The sequence below is a fragment of the Festucalex cinctus genome, chromosome 18 (genome assembly GCF_051991245.1).
Source record: "Festucalex cinctus isolate MCC-2025b chromosome 18, RoL_Fcin_1.0, whole genome shotgun sequence".
NCBI classification, from domain to species: domain Eukaryota; kingdom Metazoa; phylum Chordata; class Actinopteri; order Syngnathiformes; family Syngnathidae; genus Festucalex; species Festucalex cinctus.
This window is the reverse complement of record NC_135428.1, coordinates 11,200,666-11,227,325: the sequence shown is the minus strand read 5'-3', so window position 1 is coordinate 11,227,325 and position 26,660 is coordinate 11,200,666. Positions and strand designations below refer to the sequence as shown.

The 26,660-nt window shown below is 45.0% G+C and overlaps 2 protein-coding genes and 1 long non-coding RNA gene across 9 annotated transcripts in view; 2 read left to right on the top strand and 1 right to left on the bottom strand.

Moving 5' to 3' along the window:
• The window catches only part of mrps17 (mitochondrial ribosomal protein S17), a 41,037-nt gene extending 19,657 nt beyond the window's left edge, over positions 1–21,380 (top strand). The window contains exons 5-9 of one of the 7 annotated variants that reach the window (XM_077504688.1): positions 1,232–1,417; positions 8,264–8,425; positions 9,838–10,019; positions 20,181–20,322; positions 20,664–21,380. In XM_077504688.1, the coding sequence (XP_077360814.1) occupies positions 20,200–20,322; positions 20,664–20,945 (405 nt within the window). In that variant the 5' untranslated portion in view covers positions 1,232–1,417; positions 8,264–8,425; positions 9,838–10,019; positions 20,181–20,199 and the 3' untranslated portion in view covers positions 20,946–21,380. Of the gene's footprint in view, positions 1–625; positions 1,418–8,263; positions 8,426–9,837; positions 10,020–19,539; positions 19,966–20,180; positions 20,323–20,663 lie in introns of those variants that run through there. The other 6 variants (XM_077504692.1, XM_077504690.1, XM_077504689.1 and 3 more) reach the window with 6 other exon arrangements.
• Positions 1,839–2,356, bottom strand: LOC144006052 (uncharacterized). Its single transcript, XR_013279734.1, has 5 exons — positions 2,285–2,356; positions 2,184–2,207; positions 2,083–2,103; positions 1,968–1,994; positions 1,839–1,884 (listed from the first exon to the last, which is right to left on the bottom strand). It is a non-coding gene; the product is annotated as an uncharacterized LOC144006052 (long non-coding RNA).
• A 546-nt stretch (positions 21,381–21,926) lies between the features above and the next one.
• On the top strand, positions 21,927–26,476 carry LOC144006157 (protein NipSnap homolog 2-like). Its single transcript, XM_077504863.1, has 10 exons — positions 21,927–22,085; positions 22,824–22,948; positions 23,028–23,073; positions 23,153–23,247; positions 24,087–24,157; positions 24,464–24,604; positions 24,683–24,714; positions 25,587–25,681; positions 25,757–25,840; positions 25,959–26,476. The coding sequence occupies exons 1-10, from the start codon at positions 21,985–21,987 to the stop codon at positions 26,021–26,023; spliced, it is 855 nt and encodes a 284-aa protein (XP_077360989.1). The 5' UTR covers positions 21,927–21,984; the 3' UTR covers positions 26,024–26,476.
• The last annotated feature ends 184 nt before the right edge of the window (positions 26,477–26,660 follow it).

Genomic DNA, 26,660 nt, shown 5'->3' with positions numbered 1-26,660 from the left:
AGCTCACCTTTTCCTGGTTTTGCGAGACCTGATCCCACTCCACCAGGCACCATGGCTCCAGGACCTGTTCCGCCAACTCCTGGACTTCCGCCAACAGTACCAGGGCCAGTCCCAAATCGTCCTGGACCTCCTCCAATGACACCTGTTCCTGCCCCAACTCCTCCTTGACCAGCGCCAACACCCCCGGGACCACCATAGCCACCAGGCCCACCCCTGCCTTGACCTCCTGGACCGAAGTTCCCGTATGCTGCTAGGAATAAAAATACTTCATTTGATGGGATTTTTTTTTTGACAAGGTAGCCAGAAGATCCTCAAAGAAGGTACCTTTGCCTGGTTTTCCTCCTTGTCCTGCACCAGCTCCATTTGGGAATTGTACACCTGGGAGGGAGGAAAGAATTAGACTGCACATTTTTACTGTCTGTTTTAATCTGCCAGCAAAACGTAATTGGGATACCTCCACCTGGTATAACTCCAGCTCCACCCGCACCATAACCTACGATTGATGACATGTGAAATGAATACATCTTTTTATAAGTTAGGCTTCATTTTGTACTTTTTACAGATTTGATGAAGTTTTTAAGCAGCTCACTTTGTCCAGGTTTTGTGAGACCTGTTGCTACGCCACCAGGCACGGTCCCGGCTCCTGCTTGACCCCCTCCAAATACGCCAGTCCCGCCCCCAACTACACCTGGACCACCTCCAATTCCACCGGGTCCAGTCCCGAATCCTCCTTGACCCCCTCCAAGTATGCCAGCCCCCATCCCAGCTCTTCCTGGACCAGCACCAACACCTCCTGGACCACCATAGGCACCAGGCCCAACCCCACCTTGGTTTTGTGCTCCAAAATTCCCGTATGCTGATCGAAAAAAAAACCCATTTGTTACTGAATGACATTGTTTCACATGGGGAAGAAAAAACCATCTCCAAGGTAAGTACTTTTTCCTGGTTTTCCCCCGTATCCTGCACCTGGGAAGCGTAGACCTGAGAGAGGAAAAGGTTAGACTACACTTTTTGAGGTTTGCCGCTTTAATCTGATAAAATGTAATCGGCATACCTCCACCTGGTAAAGCTCCAGCTCCACCAGCAGCATAACCTGCAATGGATGACGAGTGTAATGTAGAAACAGTTTTATAATTTTGGTTTCAATGTATATAATTCACACAGCTCAAGGAGCAGTTTTTAACCAGCTCACCTTTTCCAGGCTTTGTGAGACCTGTCCCTACTCCACCAGGTCCGGCCCCAACTCCTCCTGGACCTCCTCCAATACCACCAAGTCCAGTCCCAACTCCTCCTGGACCTCCTCCAACTACACCAGATCCGATCCCAAATCCTGGACCTCCTCCAACAACACCCAGTCCGGTCCCAACTCCTCCTGGACCACCTCCAACTACCCTGGTGTCACCTCCTACTCCACCAGGTATAGCTCCAACTTTGGTCCCATCTGGATTGTATGCTGTATTGATTACCACATCAATTTGATTGTAAATGTTATTCCTGCGTTACTAAAAAGGTATCATGTATATGAGAAAGGAAGAGGAGGCACCTTTGGATGGTTTTGGTGTTGCCCCTACTGCTAGTGGTATGCCTGCTGGTCCAAATCCAGTTCCAGTTTCTCTTACTGGTCCTGCACTGGTTGGAGCTCCTTCTACTCCAGTCTGTCTTCCTCCTGTCCTACGTCGTCCATCAGTCCCTCCATTTGGACGTGCTTCTCCCTCTCCTTCACCAGGGGTATCACCTCTTGGGACTCCTTAATGTAATACAGAAGACCAGCAGACCTTTAGTAAATGAATGAAATTAAATGGTCTAAGATTGGTTGTGTTCAAAGTGGCAGTGAGTCACCTGGTGGCTTGAGAGGTTTGGCTCCAGGTAGGATCCCACTGACACCTTCAAATATTAGACAAAGCAGTTGGGTTTTCTTATGTTTGAGATGTGAAATTGTCCGTAAAGTGGAATCGCTAAGGTCATACCAGTTGGTTGGACAGCTCCTCCACCACCTGCAGTGAGAAAAGAAGTAGAAACCGTAAAGTTTCATGCAGACTTTGGTCTTTGTGTGATCTTTTCAAAAGTTTGATGTCAACTTACGGGGTGCAGCTCCTGTGGATCCTGTAGGACGTCACAACAACAAGCACACATAAGACAAAGACCACCAGGGAAAGCAAGCAATCTAAAGAGTAAACTCTGACCTGGAAGAGGAGTCCCACCAACGCCTATTTCAGAGAAAAAAACAAATGTGACTATACAACAAATAATATTTGAAGAATGATTTGAAATGTGTGAAAATTACCTGGTCTTCCTCCAAGAATGGGAATTCCTGTTCCTCTTAGACCGTCTCCATCAGCTCCTGCACCAAATGGTCTCCCACCGACCCCCCCGCTGACCCCTGTTGCAATAGGGGTGAGTTCATGTGCACACTTTTATCCAACAGAATGGAATGTTTCACGTGAACCAACTTTTAATGACTAAAAACAGTTCTTTGAAAGGATGTTCCGTGTTCAAACATTAGCATGCTTAGCATTTGAATGCTGTGGCTCTTCAGACCTTACAGTGCAATCCTGTATCTCTACAAAAACAAGTTGCATTTAAACACACCTTCTCCTGCAGCAATGCCAGACCCTTCTATCGCACCACCCGGACCACCCTCACCTGGAATAGGACAGATTGTTACAATTGAAATTGTTGGTTGAACTTGATAACAAATGGATGATTACATTGATAGCTGAAAAACCAGAACAAGTGTCGTGAATGAACTTATGATTTAGAGTTCACTTAAGGTTAATTTCCCCTTTTCTGTTTTCTGTTCTATTTTTTGGACACGTACCTCCATCAAAGTCTTTTCCGTCCTTGCCCATGTCAGTTCGTGTCCCACCTGGATCAATAACAACCAACGCGTCACAATTGTACAAAGGAGTGTCTAGAAAATTTACAAAAGCTGATAATTGTGTTGTGTACGTGCCTAGTGGAGCCAGTGTTCCTCGTAGAGTTCCTCGTCCTGACCCAGCACATGTTTGGATTACTGATGGACCTCATTGAAATAAGATTTTTACACAGACAAAATATTACCGCCAGCTCCAGTTGTTGTGCGAGCAGCACCACCAGTGCCAGTTCCGTTCATGTACACTCCAGTGCCATTGACCGGAGCGCCGGTGCCACGTCCTGGTCCAGGTGAAACTCCACCAGGGAGACCTACAGGATGACAAAATGATTACACTTAATTTAGCACCAAATGTGTTCCTTTCAATGATATTATACTTAAAACACCCAATTTCATACCATATTTGTCTGCCTTGGATCCAGCTGTACCATAACCTGACAGGAGAAAACAATATCTCGTCATAAACGTTTTGCTTTCATCGTTATCTATATGGCAGGTAAGAATGGAAGTCAAGGTTGCTCTCTTTTTTTTCATACTCGAGGCCATGATAGGTATCATGAAAAAACAGGATTAGGGTGAGCCTCCACAAGGTGCAAGAAATAATGAACAATGACAAAAATGACCTATAAACAAAAGCCACCTTGTCCGCCTCCGCCTCCGAGTACCCCACCACCGACTCCACCTTGTCCGGCTCCGCCTCCAAGTACCCCACCACCAACTCCACCTTGTCCGGCTCCGCCTCCAAGTACCCCACCACCAACTCCACCTTGTCCGGCTCCGCCTCCAAATACTCCACCACCGACTCCACCTTGTCCGCCTGCGCCTTGACCTGCACCTGTCACATAGATCATTAATAAGGACTGGAGAAATGACTATATAATTTATTAGGCTGTTTATTTAAATGAAGCAACTTAATATTTGTACCATATTTGTCAGCTTTTGAGCCACCTCCATATCCTGCAAATGACATGTTAAGTTCAGTCATAATTGGAATTTTTATTTGCATTTTTCATATTATTCTCCATTATGTGAACCTGGTCCATATCCAGTCCCTGTCCCTTCTCTGTCGCCTCCCCCTGGTCCAAAACGTGTTCCAGGGGCAACCCCAGGGCTGTAACCACCAAGTCCATATCCGGTTCTACCAGTCCCCTGCGCTCCCCCTTGTCTTCCATCTACGCCTGACCCAGGAGCTCCACCAGCGCCAGGAACACCTGAACAGTTGAAGCACATCTTTAATTGAGCCTATCAGTAGAGATATTTTAATACTTCAGCAAATATTACTTATTTTGTTTGTGAAAATTGAAGTCAGTGTATATATGAGATTCTTGGCACGACCAGGAGAGCTTGGAAGATGAATGTTCATGATGTTATTAATAGTCATAATCATGTTTGAGGACAGGCAACAGCAATAGAGATTGAATATGAATAATATACAACTTCTTATACCTCCAGCACCACCCGTTCCAAAACCAGAACCAGGCAATCCACTTGTTCCTAGTCCTGCACCGGTTCCTCCAGATACGTGTCCAGCACCTTGTCCTTGGAACCCTCCTCCTCCAAGGCCAGAACTTGGTCCACTTCCTCCTTTACCCATGGCACCACCAGGAAAACCATTTATGATATGGCAAGTTCTTTTAAAGACCAAATATTGTCATCAAGTATTGAAAATTGTGTTTCGTCTTACCATATTTACGGGCTTTGGCACCAGCATAACCTGAAAAATCAAGACCCATCAATAACTAACACTGCCACATTAGTCATTTGTCCTTACTTAAATAAAAAATAATAATAAATAAATAAATAAAAAATGTCCATCCTCATCATTTAACTTACCTCCTGGTCCATATCCAGCGCCTCCAGGTCCAACTCCTGCCCCTGGTCCAAATCCTGTGCCAGCACCTCCTGGCCCGATTCCTGCCCCTGGTCTGTAGCCAGTACCTGCACCACCAGGCACAAATCCTCTTCCGGGTCCAAAACCTGTACCAGCGCCCCCAGGTCCAATAACTCCCCCTGGTCCATAGCTTTTACCTGCACCAGCAGGTCCGACTCCTCCTGGGCCAAACCCTGCAGTAGTACCACTAGGTCCAGTTCCTCCAGGTCCAAACCCTGTACCAGCACCACTAGGCCTGACTCCTCCTGGTCCATAGACTATGCCAGCACCACCTGGTCCAACGCCTCCCGTACTTATTCCTTGACTCCCCAGTGCTCCACTGAACATGCCTATCAGGGGATGTTTTGTTCTTGTACTAAATACAGCCAAACAATAAATGTGCAACTATTGATATGTTTTGAATCACCTGACTTTCTTACCATATTTACGGGCTTTGGCATTGGCATCGTAACCTGAAATATGAAGACAATGCAAGTTGAACAAATGTTAGACTACAGCTTGAGTTACTGAAACAGAACGCTTGAGTCATAATTACCCCCAGATCCTGTTCCTATTCCACCTAATACTGGTCCAGCTCTTCCTGGTCCAATGCCAGTGCTACCTGGCCCATAACCCCCTCCAACAGGTCCACTGGCAGCACCACCTAACCCAGTTCCAGCAGCACTTGGGCCATATCCAGGACCGTTGGTACCAGTGCCAGCGCCACCTGAACCATATCCAGGGCCACTTGTGCCAACACCAGCCCTTACTCCTGGTCCACCAAGGCCTCCAGTCGCACCAGTGCCGACACCACCCGGCTGACCTGGACATAAAGTATTTTTTGGAGGATGTCCTCAGTGGTCGAAGACTTGGGTTTATTAAGGTTGTTAAATTGACAGGATGTCACCTTAGAATGAATGTGTCTCACCATATTTGAGTGCTTTGCCTGAACCAGGACCATAACCTAGGGCACAAAGAATTGATAGATTGATGGACATTTCTTCATTTATGATGCTTCTTTTGCTTTCGAAAACACTGAGAAAACACAATTAAATCTGGCACCTGTTCCAGCTCCACCGCCATATCCTGGTACAGCTCCAGGTCCACTCACTGTTCCAGTTCCACCCCCATATCCAGGAACAGCTCCTGGCCCACCGGCTGTGCCAACTCCACCTCCAAATCCAGGAACAGCTCCAGGTCCACCTCCAAATCCAGGGAGACCAGCCCCTCCTCCTGGTAGTCCAACACCACCTTGACCAAGGGCACCTGCTCCAGCTCCACCTGGTAGACACAACAAGGATCACTTAAGCATTTCATATTTAGAATGTTGTCAAAGTTATGGCATGAAAACTAATAAGTAATGGTAAATGGACTGCTTTTTATAGAGTGATTTAAATCATATGGTGCCCAAAGCACTTTACAATGCCTCACATTCACCCATTCACACACCAATGGTCGACTGCTGCCATGTCCACTGGGAGCAAATCGGGATTCAATGTCTTGCTTAAGGACACTTCGATCAACAGGGGTGAGGATCAAACCCACAACCTCACAGATGGGAGATGACCACTCTACTACTGAGCCATGCCACCCCAAAGTGCCCTGCCCCTTACCATACTTGGCTGCTGCTTTGGCTGTACTTTTCGACTTCCCTGTTCCTGTTAAAGTAAAAACGCATTCTAGGTCTGTCTGTATGAAGTAACTATTCCCTAATTGGATTCTAATTCAGACTTTTTAGTTACCTGACTTGGGTGATATGAGTGGGTACCCACGAAAAACCCCTGGCAGCTGCTGTCCTCGACCATCTTAGAAGAGAAATCCATTATTAACTTAGTTGTCCTAGGAAACTGTGGATAATTTCAGTTAGTTTTTGTTTGCCGTTTTAACAGCTGGTTTCACTTACTGACTGCACCTTGGCCATTTACTCCGCCATCTGCAAGGAAGAAGACGATACTTGAATTTGTGAAGATATACCCCACAGAGCAATGACATAGTTCAAGTCCGAGTTCACACCTGTCTGCGGCCCAAGTCCATTTCCAGTTGCCACACCAGGGACAACACCTCGGCTTGCAAAATCTAGCCAAGGGAAATGAGGAAGACAGATGTTTTGTTTGCGGGATTGCTTCACTCTCAATGATTTTGTAGATTAAAATCTGTTTTAGGATACCTTGAGTTGGTGCAAATCCACCTTGGTACAGTCCAGGAACACCTACACCTGTATGAGAGCATAGACCAATTTTAGCAACAACAACAAAAAAATATTTCAGATATAAATTGAAGCGTTTTCTTAGATTCATAAAATAACGGGTTGTCTTTGAAAGGAATTTACCTGGAAGTTGTTTTGATGCTTTGCTACCGCTCTTCCCAACAGGCCCAACGCCTGCAACTCCAGGTCCAAATCCTGCACTGCCAGGCCCAACCCCTGCACTCCCAGGTCCAAATCCTGCACTGCCAGGCCCAACTCCTGCACTCCCAGGCCCAAATCCAGCGCCTCCAGGCCCAACCCCAGCACCACCAGGTCCAAATCTTGCACCCCCAGGCCCAAACCCTGCACCTCCTGGTCCAAATCCTGGACCTCCAGGTCCAAATCCGGTTCCTCCAGGCCCAACTCCAGCACCCCCTGGTACAATCCCTGCACTACCAGGTCCAAATCCCGTTCCCCCTGGGCTGTAACCTGTTATCGCAATCACAGTTAAACTCCTGTTTTTGAAGCAGTGAACATACATTACTGATCAGGTACCTGATTTAGGAGGTTTGGGTCCGGTTCCACCAAGTCCCGGGTACTGGCTACTGCCTGCTTGGCCGTAATCTCCTCCAAAGCCACCTGACTCAAAAGCAAACTTGATTTGTTTTCCATTTAACATTGCAACATTGCTTCCATCTGATGACTAGTTCTTAACGAACCTCCAGGTAGGAAGCCTGTTCCAGTTCCTTGACCAGCACCTTGTGATCCAAGTGCTCCGACCACACTCCCTTGACCTCCTGGACCCAAACCAGCAGCAGAGGGCCCCCCAGGCCCAATTCCATAACCTCCAGGACCTCCTAATCCGAGTCCACCTTGACCCAGACCTCCACCCCCAGTTGCTTGTCCTGGTCCAAAGCCTCCACTCACTCCTCCTTGGCCACCATAGGCACCACCTTCAGTCAAATTTGAAATAAGTGCCATGATCACTCAATACATAACTAACTTCATTGATGTGCAGTTCGAGAATATTGCTCACAAGCAGGAGCAGAAAGCCTTACCTGTTTTTGGAGGCTTCACACCTGTAACAAGTGGTTTGAAATATTAAAAAGTATTCTTAGACAATCACACCACATGAAATGGGAATCATCATTTTGGTTGAATTTGTCATACCAGTTCCAAAACCTCCAGGTCCACCTCCCACTCCACCACTGCTTGCCCCATAGATACCAGGCTGAAATCCTCCTGGTCCTTGGCCGACAAAGCTACCTGAGCGATACAGTTTTAGAACAGAGAGTGAATGTCAAGACAAGGTTTATTCTTTTTCTTTTTAAATAAGACAAACAGCACCAACCTCCTGCACCTCCTTGGCCAAAGCCTCCAGCTCCAGGACTGAATCCAGTACCTGGGCCACCTGGTCTGAATCCAGTACCTGTTCCACCTGCACTGAACCCAGTTCCAGCACCTGTGCCAGTTCCAGCTGCTCTTCCAGCACCAGCTGGTAAGATCACACCTGTACACAGAGTCCATTTGAAGTCAAATCAGATGACTTAGGAAGACACTACCACGAGCTTCAAGTCAGGATCAAGAACTACGGGCTGGAAATTGAGTTTCTTATAAACTCGAATATTTAGAATGTATGAGTCATCAGTTCTTATTGACATTTCATTGGGAAATAGCAGTTTGTAATCACATGTGAGTGTGTGCATGTATGTGTGCGTGTGTTCATGAAATGAGCCCGAGTGGTCTAAGTGCAGAAAGGCCCTCGCCCTCATCAAGAACACATGTTTTCCCTTCTGCTGTTAATTGAGATTGCTGTGTTGTGTTGGATGAAAGCCGAGCTCCATAAATAGAAAGTTTGCTATAAAAGGAAAAGTACAACTGTAAAAGAAAAAAAAATGCCGGTCTGCAGGGATTCCCAAAGCATGTGAATGACGAACCTCGTTGTAACGTCATGTATTGTTGCATTTAAATGTGTGGCCCCAGATCCCCCCCTCCCCCTCCCCTCCCATTCCCCAAAGCCTACCAGGACTCTGCCAGACCATAAACCTCGCTTACGTTGACTTACTGGAGAAGTCCACCTGGTGTGTGATCAATCTACTTCAAGTAGTTGTGAAATGAATGATGCAATGTGAAATGTGAGAGAATCCGTTTTCCTGATTGGTGCTTGACAACCTGCCGGACTGACTGTCAAACATCACCGACAGAGGTACACAATAGTCAGGACGGGCACTGGCCAGGGGGCACATCTAAAATTATCAAAATGGTTTGCTATTTACCATGTTGAGGGGCCAACAAACAGCAAAAAAATATAATAAAATAAAAAAATTGCTTTTGGAACTGCGGTGGTTCTGGCCGACGATTCGAGTATTTGAATGGCCCAACCAAAAAAATAAGTAATTTTGCTAACTGAATGCATCAATCAAAAAAGGCATCCAAAAGCCAATGGTAAGACTCAGCAGATACATGAATAAATATTAAGAGGATGGCAACAATTAATTATGATTTGGATTATTTTTTGGAGTAATCAGTGAATTTAATAAAAAAAAAAAAACAACATACATTTTTAAATTACCATCCTATTATTGAGATTAATTCAAATTGACAGTGTAGAATATTCAGAAACATAAATTGATGATGATGCAGTCGCTGGTTTGGTCTGTTACCTTTATCAGAAAATCTGCAAAAAATGACCTTGCGAGGTCGAATCAGGTGCTTGCAAATATTTTATTTTGACAAACGCAATCAGTCTGCGTTCATGGAGGTCGACAGAAAGTTCAAGAAGATCTTAATGCTTAATCATCCATCAAAATAGTTTTTGATTAATTTTAGAACCGATTACTTGTCCATTAATTGATGAGTGGTTGTCCCTTTAATGTGGAGAATACTAAACCCTGCATGTGATATTTGCAGATGTGAAGAAAAAAGCAGCAAGACCAGTCAACGGCGTTAGAACTTCTTGATTCTTGACTGGAGTTGTTAAGTTGTATCAGAGTGTGTGACCCGTGACGTGAGGACGACTCACCTCTTTGCAGCGAGGGCTTGCACAACGCCAGGACCACCAGCAGCACCACCAGCGGGCCCGCGCCTCTCAGGTACCAGCACCACATCCCGCCGACCATCCTCCCAAATGTCCTGGCCCGCTCAGACGCAGCCCGTTTTATCCCGTCCAGTTTCCAGCGGGCCTTCACGGAGAAGGAGGGTGAGGGGGGGGGGGGGGGTTTGAGGGGGGCCCGTCGGGGGGGGTCCGAAGTGGCTAGACGGACGGGACTCTTTAATTGGAGCGCAGACGCTCACACCAAGATAGACAAGCAAAGAAAACACATTGGATCACTTTATTCAAACAAACACACACTGCACACTTTTATTTGTCTTCACGCTGCCAAACACTTTGAGAGCATGGAGAAGGGAGGGGGGGGGGAGGGGGGGTTACTGGAGTGAGGAGGGTTTAGGAAGGTGGATCTGAGGGGAAGAGAGACTTTTAAGTGGGGACTTAGAGACCAATGGACCACAACCAGCATTAATTGATGGATGGATGGATGATCTTTTTAACTCCTTTTATTTCATTTCTTAGTTCCCATTTTCTTTTGTCATCTTGTCTTTTAGCTTTGCTTTTCCCTTTTATTCTGTTTTCTTTTAGCTTTTAACTGTTTTTAGCTTGTTGTCTTTTAGTTTTTAGCTCCAGTGCTTCCTGCGTGCCTTTCCTCACATGGTTTCTCTGTGCCCCGCTGTTTTTTTGGGGGGATGGGGGGGGGGGGGTGTATGTGTGTGGGGAATGGGTGTTTTTTCTTTTTATTGTACTATGGATGTTTTAATTGTTTAGCACCTTGAGTTGCATTTTAATGTATGAAAGGTGCTATATCAATAACGTTGGATGGGTGGGTGGATGGATTTTGATCATGTCTGTGATAAGAGCAGCAAACACAGTTGGGTAGTGTTTAGCAAGTTAGCCTCACAGTCTGGAGGTTATGCTTTCAAACCCGTGCTTGGACAGGGTCCAACATTAACGGTGATGAAGATGGAGAGGATGACGACGATGACAGTGTTTGTGATCAAACGCAAGCTTGAGCTAACAAGCTTAGCTTTACAAGAATGCACGTGAGGTCATGTGACTTCAGTCAAACCCGACGTAATAGCCATCACGTATGTGTGTGTGTACATGCTACTTGAGCCGTACTTGATGTGCGATGAATTTGTGCGTATGCTCAGTCGTGTTGATGTCAAGGCATAACTATGTGCTGAGTTCAGGAGAAGAACGAAACGAAGAAAGTATATGCTGGCTTGCAGCCATGTGTGTGTTCAAACTCGTGTGTGTTCAGTTTAAGTGTGTGCGTGCGTTGCAACATTACAAGCTTGCGACGTCTCCGATGATGTCAGAAAAGGAAACAGACAATCACAGCAGTCACCCGACTGCGTGGCAACGTGGAGCTGTTGGGTCAAGGTGTGTGACCTTTTGACGACACTTTGAGGTCAGCTCAAAATAACGACTATTTGGAAGAGGTTCACAGGTATTGATTATCGTGTTGAAAATCAGATACACAATCTGAAATTTGTGGGGGGGGGGGGGGTGTAATGTAATGTGATGAATGTTTTTTTTTTTTGCTTTACACTTATACAACTTAAATTGGACGTCACTGTTGGAACAACTTGGATGGATTGATTGATTGATTGATTGATTGATTGATTGATTACTTTTTACCCAAGTGTGGCCTCTTTTTCAAGGAGGTTTCACTCAAACTTCACAGTGTCATGTCCTGGTCCTCATTGCGCCATCTAGTGGACAAAATCAGCCACTACAGTTAGAGTCAAGGGATGCAAGGGATGAAAATGGTTGGGAGTCAATGAGTTAATGATAAAATTGTGCCCTATAAATATCCTTTATAATCAGCCTTCCCCAATCCTGGTCCTCTTGGGATGGAATCCTGCAGGTTTTGAATGTTTCTCTTGGTCTGTTCTGAGAGGAGGCCAAGCCAGTAAGAGCTTTCACTCATCCTATCAGTCATAGCCTTGCCTGTTGTCAAGTAAGTTGAGACAGCTGCCACCATGTAGCGCTCTTTTCTCAAGTCAAAGCAAAAGAATCGGCTCAGGTACTTAAAAACTCTTATGGTGGCCAAAAAGAACAGAAGGGCCTCATTCAACTCTTAACAAACACTGAAAGCATTCACATGCACAAACACACTTGCTGCACTCACTACAATGTGTGTGCGTGAGGGCAGCTTTCCACTGCGTTCACATCCTTGAGTGAGTGTGACATCATGGCAGTCACACCTGCAGCAGTCAACAGCGTTAACATGTCAGCCGCGGGTTGTCGCCTTCACGCATGCGCGGGCTGGCGTGTCCGAGCCAGCGCAGACGCGTGCGCGGACGCGGCGGCATCTCCGGCACCTCGAGATGTCGTCCGCGCGCGTTTGTTCTGAGCGAGCGAGCGTGACAGAGCGTCCATTCATGGGTGAAGATTGTGTCGTAAAGCTCGCAAATAAAGTTGTGTTGCCAGCACGGAGGAAGTGGCGGTCACTTCCACTTTCCATCCCGCGTTGCTGTTTGTCACCATCTGAACTCAAAATTAACACATTAATTTTGACACCCCGACGTAAAAGCTATCGGGCAGTTGTGAACGTGTCGTGGTGGGTTGCAGTTGTCAGACTTTCTGGCTCATCCTTCCCAAGTGTCATCCATCTTCTGATTGAGTGACAGCTCCGTAGATAGATTGATTGATTGGAGTGCTGTCCCAATACTTTTGTGGCCGTGTTACGTGGCGACACCATGATGAATGATGTCTGTGTTCAATGTTTATGTAAGGCTGACTGCTAAGATTGTCTGTTGTTTCAACTCTCTTGGGGTTTTTGGGGGTTTTGTCCTTATGAGTCATGGGAATGATCAGCGAGCAACGCCGACCTTTCTGGGCAATAATGCTTGCAAGAAATTCCACTGCTGATACGTCAAGGCCAACATTTACATGCGTGCTACATGCTAAGCTAGCAGCACTTTTGCCGAGGTCTGCCCTTTGTCAGCGTTATCGCCTGCATGCGTGTTTTCCTGGACGTCTGCATGCTTTCTGCATTTGTACCGTCATTCTTGCCCAATGGGTGGACGGTATCAGGTGGGCGGGGGTTACGGGGGGGGCTGCCCCTGCATCTTAATATAGACATTAGCTAACGTCTGCTGGCTTTGGAGTCGCACATTCCTTTGCATAGCGAAATGACGACTTGTTCCTAATTTGCAACTGCATCAAACCCGGAATGTGGATTTTGCATTTTCTTTGGATTTTTAGCATATGGCTTCAAACTATTCGACACCCGTGTCACCATCAGTTAAGTGCTGTCATGTCACGTGTCGTACATGTCGTCACAGGCCATCACATCGCCATGTCAGGTCGTCACATGTATGTCATCACTTTGTCATGTGCACAACTTCATGTGTCCACACAAATCAACATTTGTCATTTGTTATAATTGCTTTGTTATTGTTTTGCGGCGGTGGTCTTGAGTGTGTTGTGTTTTCGGGGGGTAGTGGGTTTGCTCCCCAGGGTTTGCTCATGTGTGCCATGACAGCGCGTGAGTCAGCTTAGACGCGTTTATGAGTCTGTCCATTCACTCGCACAGGTGCTGAAAGTGTCAGTCAAGTCCACTTGGGTCCGCTGGCGACCCGGCGGCGGGTTCATGCTCAGCCGGAGTGGCAACAGGAAACGGAGCTGGGGGATGGGTGGCGCCTTTTACAAGCGGACCGACATTGGATCGGACGCCATTACGCACGCTGGAAAGTCTCCTGATTCATGACTAGCTTTATTTGAGCAACAACATCCATCACGCTGCGGCAGCTTAGCAACATGCTAACAACAACAATAACAAGAGCGCCAAAGTCAAACAAACAGCACAAGTCCAACAACGTTTGCAGCAACATGACACAAAGACGACTCAGTTCACACTTTCCGATTGAACATCCGTCAGTTTGTCCTCATTAGGGTTGCGTTTGGTTGACTGATCTATCGTGACTGATTCAGGACGCATTTAGAGAATCACGCAAACTGCATGCAGATTGGAACCCGCAACCTCAGAAGTGTTTGGATGGTGACCATTTTGAAAATGGCCACCATTTTGTAAAGGTTGCTAAAGGGTGAGATGTGGTGGGTTTGGAAGTGCTTTTGGTGTCGCAGTCCAGTTGTACAGGTCCAGAAAGTTTCCTGGCCAAATATTGACTCCAGGACGGCTCAAGTGAAGGAAGTCCAAACAATGATGATTAGGATGACATCCTGTAAATATATTGACGCACAAGTCCTACATTTAACTGAGGGCAGCAGTACTTAGCAGTGCACGTCCGCCTCCCGCTTCTGAGCTGCGAACTTTCAGTCTTCAACCAATGGACCCAATTGTTCCTCAAATGTCCACCAAAAACCACTTCAGGGAAGAAAGAATGAGTGATGTTTTCAGTTAGTTGTCATTCTCAATCCCTAATCAGTCATTTCCACAAAATGGCAGTCTGTGCACCATGCTGAATTTGATTGACATGGCATCAGATGAAGGCTTCTATAGAAATTTACTTTTTTTTTATGAGGAAAAATGCTCAACGTTTGTGTGAGATCGCCTATAAAAATAAACATGGTCAAAAACTGCGTTCAAATTCGAGTCAAACAGTCCAGCTTGATGATTTGTCAGCGGATCATTTGGTCTCACGTCCTACCTTGGGATGCCCTTCTCTGATTGGCTGACAACTTGCACTTCAAATTATCCAACATTCGGATTTGTTCTTCAAACCCATGCGTCAAAATGGCCGTCACCTTTCAAATGTAGAAGTGGAACCTCAACTTAAGAATGAGTTTTTCAAGTTACATACAAGAGCCTCTATGCAAGTATATTTAAGAATATATTTTGATTGTGTAACATATATTTGCATATGTCACCCTTTTAAAATAATTGCCTGTCATTTTTTTTTGCAAAAAAAAAATATTTTTTTGCCTTAATCATCACCTCATTATGCAAATGGTTCAATTTTTTGTGTTTTCTGAAAGATCTGAAAAATAACTTAAGAAGGCGTCTATGTAATATGCAAAAGATCAAACAGCCGAAACCTCCATGAAACTCCCTCAGTGCCGCTGATGTCAATCAAATGCATACGCAACATCAGCAGGATTGGTCGCCTACGTCAGCCATCAGTTGTCTCAACTTGTCAGTTTATTGTTGTGGAGGATTTCATGTTTGTCCGAAAATTCCTTCATGATGGCGGCCACTCGGCGTGTTTGTTAACTCGGCGACCGGTTGGTTGCGCGTTTGACGCTTGGCCAGCCATTGGCCGTTTTTATCTTGGCGTCCGTGAGACATTTCAGCTGCAGTGGTCAACGACACAAGAATGTGTGTCATGTGTTTGTTTTCCTCTGTAGCGGCGATGTCACATTTGCTGCCTTGAAGACTCCATTTGAATATTTGTTTTTGTTGTTTATCTGACAGCAAAGCTCGAAGTGTTATCGTCGCTGGCGTTGGCCTCTCGCAGAAATCTCTCACGCACTTATCGGAGCTCACAAAAATCACACATTGCCAAGATAAGGGGATGCATGCTGACCCCGTGGGACAAAATGAAACAATTAATTTGATAGCAACATACTTTATACTTTTACTTGAGTAGGGGAGACCGGGGCGAGTCGTATCACGGGTAAGTTGTCACATTGCAATTTTCTTCTCCACCAGAGGGCGCACCGAGAAAGTGGAATACTAGTTTAATCTCAAATTTCCAGTTTAAGGGAAACAAAACAGACATTTGAGGCTGAGAGCTATGACCTACATGCCTGCCGTTCCTAAGGACTTTAATTTATTTCATAATATTTTACGTTAAAGTTTGCTCAATGACTATAGTAAATTGTCAAGATCAATGATAAACAATTTCTCTGGCTGTAAAAGCAAACAAACAAAACAAAACAGGAGAACAAGAATAATTTTGTCCTTGTTTTATTAGTTGCAAAATCCAACGTGACATCTTACCCCATATAGTGTGACAACTTACCCATTGATGGGACAACATGTCAGATGTTCACTTCCTCTATTTAATGGCTTATAACTCTGCACCGACACAAAGTACGAAAATGACATGAATACGAAAAATATACACAAGATTTTGGTCTTTCATCTGGTATACGTTTTGTTTAAATATGATGTATTGATTCCAAGAAATATATCAAAGTATAAGAAGTGATACAACTAGATGAAACTGTATTTCCTCATTCTGCTGACAACTTTTGGTTTTGTTTGTACTTTGTATGTTTTTCACACCTTTTGAGTTTTGACCAAACGCAGCCATAAAGTCACATGACTGCACACAAAATTAAAAACACTTCAACAGTTAATCAAACAAAACTATCAACAGATGTATTGATTATTAGAATAATCATTAGTTGCAGCCCTAATGGCTCCTTTAGCCACCTCCGCACATGAACACGTGTGTGCCAAACTCGAGATTGCAGCTGATTTCTTTCTGTCATTTCAGGCTCTTTAAACCCTTTTCTGAAATGAAAAGTTTATTTGCAATGTCACAAGTGGAGCTTTATGTTGAAGGCCCCGCTTGAGCAGCAGCACGAGTGTGCGCGCGCGTGCGAACAACACTGCTGGCCGCCGCGTGCAATGACGACACTCTGTAAACACGTTAACGTGATGGTGTGTGTGTGTGTGTGGAACGGAGTGGGGGGGGGGGGGTTGTTTGGCAGGGTGGTGGTGATGGGGGGGGTCTACTCATGGTCTGCACAATATTTGGTTTTCTACAGCAACGGCCAGTGAAAACGCACAGTGTCCAACTTGTAAAGTTTCCTCGTGACGTCGACATTTTCGATCATTAACTTTTTTTGTCAGTCATGTGGAAGGAAATGAAACATTGACGGGTTCTGTCGCGCTCTCTTGAAACAATTTATTTCAAGAAAACAATTTGGAATTGTGCTGAACTTTTTTTTTTTTTTTTTTTGTGCCCTTACAAAAGATCAATCAATCATCAATCAAACGCTGTCAGCATGTTAACGAGTGTGATGTTATTCTAACATTTCACAAGTCGGGTAGCAGACGTGAGTCACTCATGTCGTGTGATGTCATGCACACACACTGTACAGTAAAAGGTGTGCTCCCGCCACCAGATTGGAATACGAGCAGCACGTGAACAAGCGTGAAGGTGATTTCTGATTTTGTTGCTGGCACGTGTGTTGCGCAAGGTGTTGGGATGTGTTTTTCATTCTTGGCCTCTTTTGTTCTTGCTGACTGCTCACATGTCAGTTTGAAAGGAGAAGCAGGTTGGCTTCTAGCCCGAGGATTTGCGGCGCGCCTCAGGCACCTCCCTGATACCTGGGAGGGAGGGGGCAAGAGATGATGTCATATCTCTCAATCCCTCCGGACTTGATGCGTGGTTGTTTAATTCAAGCGAACACATTGTTGCCTCTGACCCGCTTTAGGGCCCCCAAACGGGCTGGTGCTGATCCGCCTAGACGTGCAACAGCACATCAAACGTCAGGATGAGGTGGGCGGGATGTTTTGTCCTTTTCAACTCGTCCAATCTTTCAATCAGTCTGATTTTGACTTTTGTATAAACTTCACACTGACTTTTCACTTTGAGTGCTTGTCCCATTACTTTTGTAGCAGGTGTCCCAATACTTTTGTGTGACTTAGCGGAATGCGACAAAGCCAAGCTGAGTGATGACATAATCACATGTAAACTCAAACGTGATTTTCTTTGTGACCTTAACTTGCTCTTGAACATGATTGTTTACGTGATTTTCACAAGCAGGCAACATTGTTTGCTAACCCTAATTTGTGCCAACACTGCAGCTCCGCTTACCTTTTAGCTTAACATGATAATGCCTGGCGGCACAATGGTTGAGTGGTTAGCACGTCCGACTCCCAGTTCTGAGGACTCGGGTTTGAGTCCAGGCTCCAGCCTTCGTGGGTGGAGTTTGCATGTTCTCCCCATGCCCACGTGGGTCTTCTCCGGGTACTCCGGTCTCCTCCCACATTCCAAAGACATGCATGGCAGGTTAATTGGGTGCTCCAAAATTGTCCCTAGGTGTGCTTGTGAGTGTTGATGGTCGTTAATCTCTGTGTGCCCTGCGATTGGTTGGCAACCGGTACAGGGTATCCCCCGCCTACTGCCCAGAGCCAGCTGAGATAGGCTCCAGCACCCCCTGCGACACTTGTGAGGAATAAGCGGTCAAGAAAATGGATGGATGATAATGCCTGAAAGTGGTTTCTTCTTCTCACAGTTAGCATCAGGCTAACGACCCCAGTCTACAAAGTAAGATTGGAACCGAGAACGTCTGCACTACAGGGCGAATGTGCAAACCACTAACGCATTGCGCTGCTCTCACTTGATTCAATTGGAGTCTCAAAAAGTCTCATGTCTTCTGACTTTGTTGTTGAGCTCTCGACTGTTGTTTGATTGACTTCATGTGTTTCCTGTTGTTCCGCACTTAGCCCCGCCCCCAACCTACACCCAAAGCAGAATGGAGACATTAATAGGAACCATATTTGGTAAGCTGCAAGTTAAGTCTCCCTGTCAGGCAGTCTAATCATGTGACTTGCATCCTCCAGACAGTGCGAATTATGCTTTTGTTTGCTGGGAAGGCTTCAAAAGAGTGATTAAAAAGGAGACTGAAATGTGAAACACTTTCACAAAATCATCCGCATTCCCCGACGTTTTTTCTATGGTTATCATCACTTTTGGATCTCTTAAAAAGTATTCCCAGCTGGCCGCCGCTGGCTTCATCTTGAAATGTGAGCATGAATAAAAAGAAGACAAAGTTATTGTAGCAGACGTGTGATAAGGAGCTTAGCGTGTTGTCATTAGAAACATAACATACATGTGGAACGTCACATGCTGCACAAATATTTGCACTGTGTCAGACGGGAGATTACGTGCGGATAAATATTGTAATATTTGATACAAGTGTGATAACGGCAATAATGAGTTGGCGTGTGCGCGAGCGCGCGTGATGACGTGATTCCACCAGTGAAGTCATCAAAGAGGAAGAAAAAGAAAGAAAGAAGGAAGGCAAGAAGTTGGGTTGGTGCTAGCTGCCTTAAATGGCAAAGGTTTGGCCGCCACGTTCGCGCCGCTCGCTTCTCCAAGCCAAGCGGGAAGTTCCTGGCGCTGCTTCCTGTCTGCTCGACTCACTGCTGTGCCAACTTGATGCCCACTCGGCACTTTTCTTGCTACATTACCATTTCCAAGAATGGACCTAGCAACACAATTAACAGCGCATCAAATTTGTTTGGAAACGTTTAGCACGTTTTGAAAAGCAACTCTTAAATGATGCACAAGTTTGTAATGCTGTTTCTGCTGTTGTCTTACTTTTTTTGTGTTGTTAGCTGTGGTTGTTTTAAAAGCACTCTTCAGGTGAGAATTTGTTAAAAAAAATCCTGTACTTAAAATCTCATACCACAAGTTGTCAAGACTGAGGACGTTCCCAACCACTAAAATCCCCCCCCCCCCCCCCCTCTAATCCTGCTTTTGTTGTGATATGAACATATTACGCCCTCATATTTAGTTAAAGGATGACAGTCGTTGAAGATCTTCAGTCACTTTATTCCCCAGAGTGGTAATAGAATGTAGATTAATTCTGCAGATTGCTACACAAGCAACACGCTCCTCACTTCAGCCAACATTCAAGCTTTTTTTTTGTTTTTTTTTTGTCCATCCTGCACTTTCAGCTCAGATGCTCCATCATCAACAAAGACCTCACAAATACACTTGCACCAAATAGACTGTTTACTACTTTGCAAGGAGCACTGCAAAGGATGCTGGGAAGTGTGCTGCCTCACTATTGTTACAAGATACTGTTTTTGTTGGAGTTGTCATAATTACATTAATGTTTGTCGCTTAGTAACTAATTCATGGCGGTTTTGGTCCAGTGTTTGTGGAGTTTTGAATGAAAAACGCCGTTGAATTCGTCCCTCTTCCTTTGCCGTAATGACGTCATCAAATGGGGCCGGTCATGGCAACGTGAAGAGGAGTAGGAAGTTAGGAACACGTCCAGGATGTCTTGTGTGACCTTCTAGTTCCTCATAGTGGTTCTTTCAAACGGTAAGTTTGTTCGTCGCGTCCCATGTAGACCTTTAACGTGGTTACGGTCCCCTGACGACCGGCCGCCGTTTCCATAAATGTGGCTGTGTTAGCCGAGGCTAACGATAGTATCGTTAACGTTAGCTGCATTAGCATTAGCGCGACGTGTCGCGTCAAAAGGAGGGGTGATGAAAGCTGACTTTTTTTATTTTTATTTTTTTTATTATTACTTGAAGCAGAAGCAGTCGAGGCAGAATGTCAGTCAAGAAGGCGTCCGTCCACGCCAAGTGGATCATCGGCAGAGTCATCGGAACCAAGATGGTCAAGACCGCCAAAGTGCGCGTCACAAGGCTCGTCCTCGACCCATACCTGCTAAAGGTGAACACAGTATACTGTTTGTTTTGTTGTTCTTGTTTCGCTTACCTTACTGACTAATTTCTGTTCCATGTACTTGTACAGCACTTTGTATACAGCAATGCTGGTTTTAGAGTGCTTTATAAATAAAGTTGAGTTGAGATACGGAAAATTGCCTTTTTTTTTTTTTTTAAGGAAAGAAATGTCTACATGTGGCTCCTCATATGAGTGCAATGATGTCATGAAATGAACATGCATAATGGTGTTATTTTTTTTCATTAATAACTTATGTGCACAATTCCAGAGTGACCGTTGACATGCAAACGTTTCAACTGGTTGTTTGTCTTTGTCTTGGTGTTGGTCAGTACTACAACAGGAGGAAGACTTACTTTGCGCACGACGCGCAGCAGCAGTGCACGGTGGGCGACGTGGTGTTGCTCAAGGCACTGGTCGAGCCGCGCTCCAAACACGTCAAGCACGAGTTGGCCCAGGTGGTCCACAAAGTGGGTCGCACCGTGGACCCGCTGACAGGGAAGCGGGTGGCCGGCACCCAGTTCCTGGAGCCGTTGGACGACCTTGACGCTGATTGCCAGAATTTAGTCCACAAAGTGCAAAGCTTGAACATCTCTGCAGAGACGTCACATTAACGTTTTGGATGGTTTGAACATTCATGTGTAGGGTTTGAGTAGCGCCTTTCCTCATCCTGGAATCTTCCCCAGCTGACTTTGAGTGAGAGGTGGGTGCACTATGGATTGGTCGCCAGTCAGTGGCAGGGCACATATAAACAAACATTCACACAATGAAGTCTGTATAAAGCGATTGTGATTTTTAGAGTGCTGGAGGAAGCTGGAGTACCCAGAGAAAAGCCACTTGAGCACTGGTAGAACATGCCAATAGATTTTATCCTGGAAGTTCAAAACTGTGAGGGAGGCGTGCTAACCACTGGACCTTCAACAAGGTGTTTGAAAAGTAATTTTTCTGGCTTAGTTCCATGTTTCAGTGTAGGTAGGGAATCTTGGAATATTTATGTTCGTGTCCTGATGATCACTCAAGCCAAGATTACAATAAAAAGATGAACTAATTGTCTCTTCTTTTGCTTGTTGTGTTAGGGTTGCAACAAATTATTTTAATGATGATTAGTCAAAAATATTGCAATTAGAGAGCAGTATTTAATTTATTTCAAAAGTGCATTATTTACAATTGTTTTTCCTGTTTTGGTCCGTATTTAATGTCGTAGTCAAAACTGTTAAGTCTTATTTTGATGAAACAAACTGCTTTCATTGATGTGAACAGAAATGGGAGATTATTTAATTAAAGTTAGAGAGGTTGAAATTCAGCCAATTTACTTTCTGAACAATTAAACTATTCTATTTCGTCCCTCTCGACCGCCAGGTGGTGGTCACCACTTTAAAATACACAGTTTAAATAATTATTTTTATATTTTTTTTTATGTGGGATGATTAATTTGTGTGTTCAAATACACATTGCAGTATGACGTTATCTCATTCAAAAGTCGTAATGTGTTTCAGAAGAATAATCTCTTTTAACAGAAAACTGACAATATATTTGTGCAAATGTACATTGTGTAGGAGCAAGTTCCAAAGAACTTTGGACACTTGTGTGACATTTGAAGTAGTTTTGGTCCAGGTGTGTTTCCGTCCGCCGGTGCCGTTTGCCTGAAGCAAGATGGCGGCGCGAGTCCTTCACACTGTGCCCAAGTTGCTGACGAGCGTCAAACCGTCGCAACAAATAATCTCCACGAGCGGACAGCTTCGTGTTTCCGCCAGGTGAGTTTCCGTCAACCGCAACTCAGCCGGGGCCGCCGCACAAACGCGATTTATAGTATTCTGCTGCGGCGTCGCATCAATGTCAAGCTGCAGTGTGCTAGGTGGCTAAGCTGAGGCTAGACTCCACGGCTAAAGCTAAAGCAGGCTTGTTGTGACGTCGTTCGTTAGCCACCGTGCTGACTTTTTATAAACCAGACTTGAAATTTGACACCAGCAAGTCGTTTTTCTTCTTGAAATATTTCTTCTTGTCATGTGGACGAGTAGCAACAAACTTTGCGTGACTGCCAAAGTGCGTTCAAGGTCAAAATATGGACGTGTCAACTTTCTTGTGACTGGTGATGCAGTGGACGACCACAAACTTGTTTTTCAGGAGTCACGTGATTAAACAGTTTACATGATTAGAGTAGCGTGTATCTTTGCTTCTTATTGCTAATGAACGATAGATGCATGAAGTGTCATCCTAACTGTTTTGTTTACATGTCCTCTTGAAGTGCTTCCCAAACTTATGACACCACGAAACACCCCCAAAAAAAGAATTTGCTCTCCTAGTACTGCTGGAATAAGCAACATTCAAATACAGGAGCATAGTAGTGTAATAGTATCAAAAACATGACAGATTGCATTCCTAAAGCTCTAACATCCAAAGAAGAACGAGGATGCATTTCCGAGAATAAAGTCCAAATTTGAAAAACGAGTTTTTGTGTGAGAAGCAAATTGACGTTGAGTTGTGTGTGCCAGGAGTTTATCCGGGCTGCAGGACAGCTGGTTCAAGTCTCTGTTTGTGAGGAAGGTGGACCCGCGCAAGGACGCCCACTCGCACCTGCTGGCTAAGAAGGAAGACAACAACCTGTACAAGATCCAGTGTGAGTGGCGTGCCGTGCACAATCTTCACGTTCCTCGGACGCTGTCCATAAAAGCTTTTTTTCCTTCTCATTCTTGCAGTTCACAACGTCAAGCCCGAGTGCCTGGACGACTACAACCAACTATGGTAACGTCCTATAGTTTTCTCGTCACTCGCACACAAGTCTGAACCGGTCAACTGTTCACTGTGTGTGTGCGTGTTTTAGTGAGGGGGTGTTGCCTTCCATCCACGCCGACCCCGAATACCCTTGTGAACTCGTCGGAACATGGAACACGTGGTATGGAGAACAGGATCAGGCAGGTCAGACGCCAACTCTGCTGACAAACACGCGCACGCGTTGGCTGCTGTGTGGTTGCAGTGAACTCGTTTGACAACAAAGCTGCAGTTTGTTAAGTAGTGAGTGTACCATCCAAAAAGCCGTTTCAGCCTGTTTCGGGTCACTCCTAGTTGACGGCTAAAGTTTACTCAAAACTGAAACCCAAAACAAAAACTGGAAACTAACTTGCTAGCTTAATGCTAACATATAAAGTATTACACCATTGACAATATCTACAGCATATATATTCTATTCTAAACGAAAAATGACCAATATTGGATATTGAGTAGAAGAAGTCTATTTTTGGTTTGCGTCTACATGACGGTATTATGCAATACTGCCTCCTGGAGGCCAAGGTGGGCACAGCAGAAGATCCAGCATGCTAATGCAATAAATCCTGATGCACAAACTGTTTATTGCTTTGTTCTACTCAATCATGTCCTTACTCATTTTTTTTAATCAAGTACAACATTGGTGAGCACTAGTTTTACTTATTCAAAACAAATGCACCAAAATTGTTTTCATTTGTGGGGAGGCGTTAATGGATTAACGGCCTTTCTATTCTTTGATTTGAAATACAAGGGCAGTCATGGGAGGAATTTGACACGCATCTCAAGGTGTTTGGAAGCCACTGCAACATTCTGCATTCTTTATTATCTCAAATAAGGGATAACAATTTGACTTTGATAATATGTTAAATGTGAACAATGTAAGCAAACTTTGCAAATTTGAGTACAAATAAAAAGCGGAAGAAATGACCTGACTGATGTCATCAGTGTTGGCAGTGTTTGCTGAATGTTGACATTGATTTGATGTGTTGCAGTGCACTTGTGGAGATATCGAGGAGGTTACCCGGCCCTCACAGAAGTCATGAGCAAACTCAGGCAGAACGAGGTAAGGCGCCACCTGTTGACCTCTGCCAATATTACACTTGGGCTGTGTTGGGAGTCATTTGCTCATGCCCTCATTGCTTGATAGCAATTTTTGAGGTGAATATAAATTGCAAGGGATTATGTTTGACTTCCGGGTCAATTGACGGGTCAATTGATTGGCGTTGTTGTGAATTATGGGATGGATTTGATTTTCTAGTGACTGTCAGTTTCCTGCTACTTTTAATGTTGAGGGTGGATTCACTCGGGATTCTCAACGCATCCCTTATGGCAGCCAACTTGCGTTGTTGTTATTTGTACGTGTCGCCAGATGTTTTCCGAGTACCGGCGGGAGCGTGGGAAAATGTTGCTGTCCCGCAGGAATCAGCTGCTGCTGGAGTTCAGCTTCTGGAATGAGCCGGTTCCCCGCGCCGGGCCCAACATCTACGAGTTGCGATCCTACCAGCTCAGGGTAACGCCCGCCCCCTCCCTCCCGCTTCCCAGCATGCATCACTTGACGCCACGCCCTTTGTTTTTGTTTATGTTGCAGCCCGGCACCATGATCGAATGGGGCAACTACTGGTGAGACTGTCCCACCTCCGTTGACATCTCATCCACTTGTCATCATCGCGTGATGAACATTTGATGCTTTTTGTATTGCCTTTGCAGACTGTTGCAGATGTTTGAGTAGACGGTATTTTAAAAGCTTCACAATCTCTGCATGACCGGAAAAATGAAAGAAGTAGCATGGCCGACGTCACTTAATTGTTACGCGATACGTGACTGACCTTCTAATTCCAAACTTATTAATTGCTGTTGTGCAGGGGCGGGCAAACTTTGTTGCTCAAGGGCCACGTTGGATTGGTCAAGAATCATTCATTCTTATCTTCAATTGCATTTACAATAAGTGATTAAGTATAATCAATTAACCATTATTGAGTAAAATGTGTAAACATGTAATCTATTGCGTTCACCTTTGTGTTTTTGATCAATTTTGGACTTGTGTTGAGACAGTCGTAACTCTTCAGTAGGTAAGTAAGACCGCCAAAAAAAGTATTTGTCTCAACACAATTCCAAAACGTGTCATAGATGTATTTGGACTTCATTTTACTAATAGTTCATAGTCACAGTAGATCAATGAAGCAATTATTTCAAGAGAAGAAATTGTCGTTATTTAGGACTAAAAGAATGTAATAAAAATGACATTTTGTGTCGATGGGGAAAGAGCAGCGTAACCTCCCCCAACGGTTTGTGGCCCGCGTGCCTCACTTTGCCCACCTCGGCTGGAAGTGAACGTTTGCATTTGTTGGAATCAAAGCCATCATATGAGCATCAGCAGGGTTGGATGGCCGTCACACCTGATTGGGCGTCCGTCCGTCTGTCTTGGAACTAATCACGTGGTAGGCGTCGCCTCGGCGGGTCGCGTGACGCTCGTCTTCCGCTCCTCTCCGCAGGGCGCGCGCCATCGAGATTCGCCAGCAGAACCAGGAAGCCGTGGGAGGGTTTTTCTCCCAGATCGGAAGTTTGTACCAAGTTCACCACTTGTGGGGTGAGCGCCACATGACTTTGCATTCAGGTTTTGATTGGATTGCAGCACTTACTCACTTTTGTGATCGCATTTCAGCCTACAAAGATCTTCAATCCAGAGAAAACATCCGAAATGCAGCCTGGCAGCGAGAAGGATGGGACGAGGTCGTCTACTACACAGGTGGGTTGACTTCACGTTCACGTCACGGCTGCTACGTGACAAAGATGAAATTGAAATGCGTCTGAGACCTATGAGCTCACGTAACGGTGAGACGCGTTTGTTTGGCTTATTCCTGCAGTGCCGCTCATTCAGCACATGGAATCTCGAGTTATGATTCCCTTGAAGAGTTCGCCCTTAAAGTGAGCCGTGCCACCCCGTGCAGAGGAGGCGCCGGCGGCGCCGGCAGAATGTTCCGCTTGACTTTGCTTGGAGTGTGAGCTTCCAACGTCTGAGCATCATCATCTTCATCGTGGTATCCTCCTCTGAGGAAGACCTCTGACGCCCCAAGAAATGTTTACTGATTAACTTGATTTTTTTTTTTGGAATGATAACAGGAGAATAAATCCCGCTTTGGTTTCCATGGTGATGCTCATAGTTTTTCCGTGAAACGTGGAAGCTCCTCAAAAAGTAGAATTTGTTAATGATTTGATCAGGATTGTTTGTGTTCTTACTGCCTTTGTTGAGCTGCTAATGGGGTGGTGGCAGGGCTGCTGTTAGCACTTCCTGGCTGGAGGAAGGTGGAACTGTGGTAAATGTGTGATCAGCTGTGCTTGACTGACTTAGTTGTACATAATGAAATTAAACCGCTAATCAACACACCTCTTGTATTATTTCACAGTACACAAATTCAACCTGATGGTTGCTTGGCAACCTGCATCCTCATTTTTTTTTTAAGTGAAACTTATTCATCAATTTAAAAATAGTGAAAATAGCTTTAAAAATTATTTATGTCAATAGATAGAGCATTCTAACCCATTCCATGATTTCGTTTTTAAAACAA